This window comes from Echinops telfairi, unplaced genomic scaffold (assembly GCF_000313985.2).
Source record: "Echinops telfairi isolate 266 unplaced genomic scaffold, ASM31398v2 ScPeMD7_7424;HRSCAF=8462, whole genome shotgun sequence".
Classification (NCBI taxonomy): domain Eukaryota; kingdom Metazoa; phylum Chordata; class Mammalia; order Afrosoricida; family Tenrecidae; genus Echinops; species Echinops telfairi.
This window is the reverse complement of record NW_022111324.1, coordinates 68,452,560-68,462,298: the sequence shown is the minus strand read 5'-3', so window position 1 is coordinate 68,462,298 and position 9,739 is coordinate 68,452,560. Positions and strand designations below refer to the sequence as shown.

Here is a 9,739-nt window from a genome sequence, read left to right as displayed (position 1 = left end):
GCATTTTGCTATGTTCTCACTGACCTTGGAGCCCTATGACCTTGTACCCACTGGCCTAAGATCTCTCTGCTTCCCGCTTCCTTTGACGAGAGCTCTGGTTAGCATCAAACCCATGGAACTAAGTTGGATTGGGCTGGAATGCCTTCTTGATATAAAGTTATTTCTTATACATCTAGGAGTGTCACTGTTTTTGTTTCTCTAGACAATCCAGGCTGATATACTTGGTAAACTCATCCAGTGTCGTGGCTTTCAATACTGTATGCTGTCAACTCCAAAGTTCATATATTCCCAGCCTGAACTCCAGACTCTTGAATCCATTTCTCTATTTAGCAGTCAAACTTGAAAGTCAACCACCTCACCCATTTCTTGCCCATGTTTTCCCTACAGCAGTCTCTGTCATTTTACTTCCATTTCAGTTTCAGTTGCATTCTTCCAGTGGATTAGGCCAAACCCTAGTATTAACTGGTCCCTTCACTCATGTCTCACATCCAACTGCTCGTCCTATGTTCTTGATGCTAATTTCAAAATAGATTTGAGATTCAGAGAAGGTTTCATCGGTGCATTGCCTGTAAAGTTACAACAGACTCCCCATCTTGGCACAATGCTCTGAGATTGCCATCTTTGATTTTCAAAGTTTTGTGTCACCTTGTCTGGGCTAGGATTCTCAGTAGTTTTGTAGTTAAGATCTATTAATCCCCCAAGATGTGATCTAGTACAATATAACCACCTCCATAATGAAATCTGCTATGAGCAGGCAATCAGCTATAAAAAGATTAGGGTGGGATGAAACATCCTTACTCAGATTGTAGCTTTGATCCAATCAATTGGAAGGATTTCTTTGGAGGTGTGAGCTGCTTCCAATATAAAGTGGACACTGTGGAAATTTTGCTTTTTGCTGGGTCTGGATAGAGCATCTGGCTCATTAACTTCTGGTTCTTTGGACTTGAGCCAATGGCCTGCCATATTGCCTGATGATTCTGGGAATCACCAGCCACCTGCCATCTGAGTAGTTGACCTTCACCTCACTGGCCTCTGCAGCCATAAACCTTTCTGCCCAGTGAACTTGGGTTCATCATCCCCTGTAGCTACCCAATCAGAAGAAACCTCCAGGCTTACATCTAGTTCATGAACTTGGAACTTGCCAGCTTCTAACATTGTTTGAGCCATCTTCTTGATATACATTTCTTTCTGCATATACATATAAATACTTCACTGGCTTCTGCTTCTCTAATAAATTCAGTCAAAGAAATCATCTTAGAATTTTTAATATTTTATAACCAAGGTGTCCTAGATCTTCAGTTTTGCACTAGGCTCTGCAAAATGCACAGGTGATCCTGCTTGATTTTCCTACTCCCTACCTGGTGTAAACCAAAGTTTACATGTAGCTGAATGTGGGCGTCTGGAAAAAATTGGCAATAATAAAAGGTTTCTGAACATGCTACAATCAAAATTAATTAAAAATAAAATGCAAAAAAATTGCATAATGAACCTGAGGTGTTGCTGGCAGTGTTGGCCCATGTTACAAATTCCTCAGGTGAAAGGGTTCACGAATGGCAAAAGTTTAAGAAGCCCTGGTCTAAAGCACCAATCTTTAGTCTGTATTATTGCAATAGCCTCATGCTTGATCTTTCTGTTCCAGGTAATCTCACCAGAGGTCCAGTGATTCTTTATTAAGTCCTTAGTTAGATATCATTACTCTTCTGCTCAGGACCTCTGATGGCACAGTGGTTAAGTGCTGTGCTACTAACTGCTGCGTGGGACAAGGATGTGATAGTCTGCTTCCATAAGGATTACAGCCTTGGGATCCACTCTAACCTTTAGGATCGCTGTTTGACACTAAGGTCTCTTTCCTCTGATTTTTTAATTGTTATTCTGCTCATAACGCTCCCACCCCAAGGCACTACATGATTTGCTGCCTTACCTCTTTACCTCTCTGACGTCCTGTCCAATTTTTGTATCTCCCTCTCAGTTCCTCCTCTCCGGCTCTGACAACCTCTTTGGTGTCCCTTGAACTTTCCCGTTCATCATTCCCTCTTCCTAGAACTTTCATCAGATTTGTGAATGACTCAGAGACACATCTGAAAGTACTTTACCCCTATGCCAAGACTATCCCCTCTCCTTGCTTCATGTTTATGTGGATTGAATTCCTGTGTCCTTCCATTAGCAGATAAGCAGAGATTCGCCTCCTCCCCTGGCAGATTTTTGTCTGTTTTGTTGACTGTTGTCTCCACAGAGCTCAGAAAAGTTTGGCATAAAGACATTCATTCAACAAAAGCTTGTGGCATGTGTGAATGAATGCCAATAGTGTTAGTGCAGTGATTTTTCACAATCCAGGAGTATCAGAAATTTAACTGTTTGAAAATGGTTTGTATTGGAGATTATTTGTAAAGTGCTATGAAAGCTATTCACATCTCACAAATAATCTCCAATACAAATAATATTCACACAGTTAAACTTCAAAGGAAGTTATTCAGGGAGCCTTGGTGGCATAGTGGTTATGCTTTGCGCTGTGACCACAGGGCAGCTTCTCTGGAGAAGGATGGGGCTTTCTACTCCGTGAAGCCTTACGGGCAGGGCAGTTCCACCCTGTCCGCTACGGTGGGGGTGATCCGGCATCCTCTCGAAGGCAGTCCGTTTTCGGATAAGGAAGTTATCAGAGTAACTATGTAAGTTGACTTTAGGCATTATGAAAGGAAGAATAAATAGCCTGTGTTTTCTTACAGGATTACCATACTTTCTAGAAAGACTACTCACAGCAATGTAGATCACTGATGTTTTAGACATTCAGGAAAGCCTTCAAGAGTATTAAGTGTTTTGACAGATAATAAGAATTAAAAGCAAAAATAAAACTTTCTTCCATCAATGAAGTAAATTTTTCTTGAAACAAACTGGGATGTCTTTTCTAATGTCCCCAGTTTAAAAGTATCTTACCTGCTGAGAAAGTTTTCCGAGTCTTATTTCTGGAGAACGTTTAAAGTGGGGTATTTGTTTATTCCACGTGAGTGGGGCAAAGTAGTAGAAAGTGATTTTCACAATCACTTCTTTCACAGCTTCGCTTTGACTTCCGCTTATGGCAGTTTAGATGGTTAGATTCGAAATCGCTTGAACATTTCCTATTCCACTTGGTAAACTGCATTCAAAACATCCTCGTGTCGAGAAGAAAGGCTTTTTTCTGGTACAAGATGCCTCATCGGGAGCAGTTATGCAGCCTCCGAACCTGGAAGCCGGCCAGATAACTGCCGTTGCCGAGCCGCGGCTTCAGTGACACGGAGGCCCTTGACTTGTGCAATGAAGCACCCAATCAAGCGAACACATTCCCTCAAGCCCATCCTAGCTGAAGCCAGTGCCATCCGTTTCCATAAATGCCAGCTCACGTGATGCCCCTTGTTTAATTGCCCTTTAAACGGCTTTATGGCTTTATAACAGTCTATAAAAGGCGATTTCCAAATATGACAAGCCCTGCAAGGTTGAAGGAGGGAGTTTTCCAGGAGTTGTAATCCCTGAATCTCTCGAGCGTCTGTCCTAAGAACGCAGTCTTCCCAAGGAGGGGAGAGGCACTGCCCGGGAAGGGGCCGCCATGGGGCGATTCACGGGAAGGAGCTTCCGCTTGATCCTCATGTGCGTGGTGAGCATCCTGCTCTTCGTGATGGAGCTGGTGATAGCCTATATCGGCAACTCCCTCTCCTTGGCGTCCGATGCCTTCGCCGTCCTGTCCCACTTCGTGTCCATGATCATAGGGCTGTTTGGTGTCAGGGCCAGCAATATCAAACAGCACAGGAAGAGCACGTACGGTTTCCTGCGGGCCGATGTGGTGGGCGCCTTTGGCAACACCATCTTCGCCGTGGCGCTCATGTTCAGCATTCTGGTGGAAGGGGTCAAGAGGTTTATCAATCCCCAGAAGACCGAGAAGCCGCTGCTGGTTCTCAGCGCTGGAATCATCGGGCTCGTCTTCAATGCGCTCAACTATGTCATCTTCTTGGACTGCTGCTACTGCGCAGCCCCCAGGCCCCCGGGAGGCCCCGAAACAGGTAGGTCCATGGGATCGTGGTGTACCTGGCCGCAGTCCCAGCTGGCCTCGACAGGTGCGCACTTTTAGATGCCCCGACTCCTTGCCCGCTTCTCGTCCCTGTACTTTTACACATAGTCGTTGGATAGAGGCTTTGTCAGAAGAAAAGCTGCCAGCAGACTGAACTTGTCCGTGAACTGAGTCGCAGCAAGCTGCTTGACGGCGGGGCCCTTCTTTAACGTTAAAAGCCTGAGCTGGATGCCAGGGGAGAGGGAGAAAAGGCTCTGGTTGAAGCGGTAGAGGGAGCAATTGGAAAGAAAGTGGAGGGCCACTCAAAGCAGTTTCCTGAAAGTGTCACTTTGTTTACCCAGATGTGATGTGGTTATGCTTGGATCTATGAAGAGTATTTTAATATCTCCATAAAATATGTTTAAAATACACTGGACTGCAGAACCAGCTCACATGGGGCAAAACATATGTGCTAGGAAGGGCTGTTAAGTGTTTAGGAAGATATTCAAGAAATGCTACATACCACGGCAAAAAGCATTGAGTTAAATCTTGCAAGAACAATAGATCTAGCACACGTTTCTTTTTAAAGCAGCTTCATATTTCTTTATTGCAACAGGGATTTTTTTTTTTTTTTACATTAAAGCTTCTTGCAGAAGCAACATTTCCAATGCTTCTTTTGGAAAGAGTCCTGTCGCACGAACAGACAGGTCCCAACGCTGGCTGTCCCATAGAACAGTAGTAAGCCATTTACATAACACCTCTCTGGCTTCCCCCCTGCAGGTGGGGGTATCCAGGAATAAAGGACGGAGTTGTGGCGGTGCAGTGGTTAAGAGCTCTCTGTTAACTGAAAGCCTGCAGTCCGTCCGTTCCACGGGAGGACAATGTGGCAGTCGGCTGGGGTAAAGATTAGAGCCTTGGAAAACTTATAGGGCAGCTCTACTCGGTCAGAATAGACTCAAAAGCAACAGGTTGAAGGACTAAACGAGAGGTCAAGTGCTTAGCATTGAAGAGGCATTTGATACATTATAGTTATCGCTATTTTAAACTCACGATGCAAGCCTTTGGATTATGTGGTCATCCAGCATCATTGATCCTAAACTGCTCATCTAAGTTTGGAGGTATTCCACATTTTTTCATACTGTATATTAATTTTATCTCATGAGTGTGGGCATTATATGGAGCTTGGGGCCCTGAGAAGCTTCATTTTTCATGACTTTGTTGTTATTTTAAACTATGGCAGTTTGGTGCAGCCCTTTATTTAATTTCTGTCTAGATGTAACCACTGCATACTGTATATTATCAGTGTCTATAATATCAGAGTGCCTAGTATCAAGGGGAAAAAAAACCCAAGAAACTGAAGTCTAGAGCTTTCTTAAATTTAATGAATCATTTTAACTAGGGAAATATTTAATTAGAGGAGAGATGAAAAGATTTAACTATAATCTTTAGAGGCTTTGGTTCAATGCTTACCTGATATGAATCCATTTGCCCTGCAGTGATGTGAATGAATTAGGTGGAGGAATGGCTATATTCTGGGCTAAAGTGAAGGACAAGGTGCAAAAAAGTAAAATAGGTAAACATGTAGGAAAAACCAACCAGAATAAGTTTCAAGTATGAAAGTGTGAAGGCTGTATATGCGACTGTATTTGGGGAAAGGGTGGTGAGAATGATAGAGAAGATGAAAAGGATATACATGTGTCATCTTCTGTAAAAGGAAACTTTTAGTTAGGTTGTTATTTTACTCATCATATCAAACCCACGAATGTGGGTGCATACATTTGTTTTTGTCTAGGATAATCTTAAGATAAATAATATGATTCCCAGTAGAGTAGAATTGATCAAGGAAATGCCATTGTTGTCGAACTTACCGTTATTTTTCCCCTCAAATTCTTATAGTTATCATTAGCCTTTACACTGGATGCTTGGTATTTACCTGATTAAAGCAAAATAATTTAGGCAAAGAGGTGGACTCTTTGACTATCATGAAAATAGGTAGGCAACTTCAGTGCTATTTATTACAGATTGAAGTATTATTGGACAGATCCTAGCAAAGGCCATGTTCTAGTCTGGAAGCAGCGCCTTCCAGTGAGCATGCCCATACTGAGAAAGCAACAAGAGACTTAAAACAAAGTTTTCACTCTGAGTATAAGGTTCTCTTTTGACTTAATTTCAGATTATCGATCTTCCTTTGATGTGTTTAATGCTATACAGAGTAAATGTTTGATGCATAGTACATTATTCTACCTTGAATAAAGAAGTATGGTGATAGGTACTGTCATGGGTAATCTAAAGTCTGCATTCTATGTTAATGTTCTTCTTTTGAAAGCTGTTGGTTATATCGAATTTTTCAATTTAGAAAGTTTAGAATAGCAAATTAGCACCTTAGAATTTCAGATTAATGTATTTATTGCATTGCTGAAGCATACATTTTCATATCCTTCCTATTACCTACATAAGTTCAAACTAAAAAGTAAGTATTTGGGTCAGACAAATTTGATAACTACCAGGCACTCCACAGGAGAAAGATGAAGCTTTCTACTCCTGTACGAGCCTTGGAAACCCAAGGGGCCTGTTACATCCTGTCCTGTAGGGTCACCATGAGTTGGAATCAACTCGAAGTCAATGAGTTTGTGGAGTTTGGAAGGTTAGGCAATTTTTTTCATTAGCAAGCTTCCAGTCTTCCTCTGTATACGTGGATCATTTATTTGTTCTGCTTCATCTGTCTGGTGTAGAAATTTATACTGGATATATTTCATGTTTGAGATCATAGAAAAGTAAAGAGCAAAAGATCCTCAAATTGAAATATTGATAAATATTTGGAATATCCTAGGGTGCTTGGAAGGAACTGTGCTAGAGAATCTAACATAAGGGACTAGAAAAAGGCCTCGTGAGGACAGACTAGACCGTGATCTTTTAGAGGCTGTGGACCAATGCAGTCCATCTCTGCAGAGATGTGGAGAAGTTCAGGTGGTAGAGTGGCTATATTTTAGAATAAAGTAAAAGGCAAGGTGAAAAATTAAAATATGTAAATGTGTTGGAAAAAAACCAGAACAGGTTTCAAACATAAAAGTGTGGTGGCTGTATATGTGAATGTATTTGGGGAAGGGGTGGAAAGAAGTTTGGGGAGATGAAAGTGACATGCATATTTAAGTCCTAGGAAATACACAGCACAATATATTTTCTCTCTCTAGACTTAGGTTCAGGCTGATTAGTGCTCATTCTTAAATATGTATGTAAGAGATAGCAATTAGGTATGGTTTGTGTCTAATGCTTGTCTTAATATATAGTATACAGTGTATCTTTTTATGAATAAAATACTAAAGAAACACTTCCAGATACACTAAAACATCTTTAGAATAATCATGTTAATAGCAATAATAATGAAAATGCTTTCATGTGCATGTCATCACCCATTTGTTATCGTGAACCTTACATTTTTGGTGTGATAGGTTTTGTGGGGTTCATTTGTAACTGTGCTGAGTTAGAATTTCTTAAACCTAGGACTGTTTGTATAAACTTTGCACTGTTTTCCCTGTCCTATAGCTGGATTTCTCAGCTTTATGTTTGTAGTTCATTTTTAATCACTTTTCAGCACTAAGTTTTCCTTAAACCTTAGCTAATAGAACTCACTATGTCCTTGATTTGTACTTGAACAGACTCTGCTGTACATTGGCCTCTCTTTTAAACCCACGGTAATTTTGTACCACTCTCTTTTCCAGTACAACTGCTTCTGCTCTGTGTTGCATGCTTTTCTCTCTAGCATACATTAAGCTTTATGTCAACTTTGCAACATGCTTTTATTATTTCAATGCATTTGTTTATAAAATAAAAAGCTTCTCCTTGGAATTTATGTAAATTAATTTTCTTTTGATTTAAAATTGTCCTATCACTTGTTCACTCTCTCTTTCCTCTGCCTCACTCTCTTTTTAAAACCACCTTCCTAGAATTATGTTCCTCTTCTGTCCTCCAACACTGTTATTAGAAGCACAGTGGTAAGCAAAGTGCGCCGTTGCAGAAACCTTTAGTACGTTTCTGATCAGACACTTCTAATTTCATACTCAGTCCTAGAGTTGAGTGGCTTGTCTTGTTGGAAGCCTTCCACCCTGGCAGTTTTGGAGAAACTGAAAGCAAGGTGTGTTTTTCCCCAGAAGGAATTTTTATCCAGAGACCATAGATGAGGAACTGAGAGTTCTGAGAAAAGGTGATTTGCTACCTCTCCCCATTAGCAAATGCCATGCAGCGAATAAGAGATAAGAAACTGTTTTTTTCATGCTGAAAGGTTTTCTTACTTCTTTCTTAAAAAAAAAAAAATTGTACTTTGATGAAAGCTTGCAGAGCAAATTAGTTTTCTGTTCAGCAATGTTTCTCCATTTTGTTTCAGGTGGATTAGTTCTAGTCTCTTCAATGTAGTGGCACTCTCCCCACTTGCTCCTGGGTGCCCTGTTTCCAATTGTCCTCCTTTCCTGCTCCTTCCTGCCTTCTGAGTTTTGTTTGGGGCCAAAGCTGCCCTTTTGGTCTTGTGTAGCTGTTTGAACTGAGGAAGATGTCTCTCCGTGTTGGGAGTGTTCACTTGATAACCCTGTCTATTTTGTTGTTTGGCTAAAAGTGGATCCCTGAGGATGGGTGGGTTCAGTTCTAAGCTTAAGAGTATCTTAGGGCCACCATCTCAGGGGTTGTACCAGTCTCTATCAAATCAATAAGTTTGATTATTCTTATAATTTGAACTTTGCTCTACATTTTCAGAGCCTTCTATTTCAATCCTGTTTGGGGCAGTTGGTAGCAGAGGCTGGTCACCATCTCATTGCTCTGGTCTCAGTGGAGTCGATGTTCAAGTGACTGATTAGGTCTTGGACTGAGTATTTGCAATCCTCTATTCTGGTAACAGCTTTGCCTGGTTTTGGTGTCAGGATTATACTCATGCCATAAAATGAGTTAGGGAGTTCTCTGTCTTTTTCTACTTTCTATGACAGTTTGTTTAAAATGGGTGTGAATTCTTCTATGAGTGCTTGGTAGAATTCCACAATGAAGTCTTCTCGTCCGGGGCGTGCTTTTTCTGGGAGCAGGGAGGGGTTTATTTAATGGCTTGATCTCTTTCTTCCTATGTTATGGGTTTGTGGAGGTTTTATACATAAATCTGTGCTAATTTAGATCGTGTGTTCATAGAAATTTGTCTATTTTTTCAAGTTTGTTGGCATCCAGTCTTTCACAGTCTGGGTTACTATCTTATTTCTTCTGGTTCTGTTGTAATATGGCCAGTTACTCTCTTATTTGTAATATTTTCATCTACACCTTTTCTTTTATTAAGTCTGCCAGTGTTCTGTCCATTTTGTTAATCCTTCCAAAGAAACAACTTCCTGTCTTGTTATTTTTTATTATTGATTTTCTCTTTTCAGATTCATTTATTTCTGCTCACATTTATTATTTCTTTTATTCTCCTTCTTAATTAAATTATTTGAGGTTCCCCCCTGTAGGTGTTATTTAATTGCAATTGTGAGGCTGAAGAATGATGAACAAGTGCCAAGTTGGCAAGGGGCAGATTGAGTTAGCTAAAGTTTATTGTGCCAACCTGGCTGATAAACACATGTGGGGTTAATTGAAGGGCGGAGAGATCAATGGCTCAGTGAGCCTCACCTTTCTAGTTCTCGGGTCTCTTGCTTTGTGATGGTCGGACCAGCGTGCAGCTGCCTTAGCCAGTTCCCTGCTTTAGCTGGCAAGGCTCACTTC

General features: G+C 41.0%; 1 protein-coding gene across 1 annotated transcript in view; it reads left to right on the top strand.

Moving 5' to 3' along the window:
• Positions 1-3,577: 3,577 nt before the first annotated feature.
• The window catches only part of SLC30A10 (solute carrier family 30 member 10), a 59,808-nt gene continuing 53,646 nt past the window's right edge, over positions 3,578-9,739 (top strand). Inside the window, exon 1 of the mRNA XM_045298308.1 lies at positions 3,578-4,028. Within this exon, the coding sequence (XP_045154243.1) occupies positions 3,578-4,028 (451 nt within the window). The remainder of the gene's footprint in view (positions 4,029-9,739) is intronic.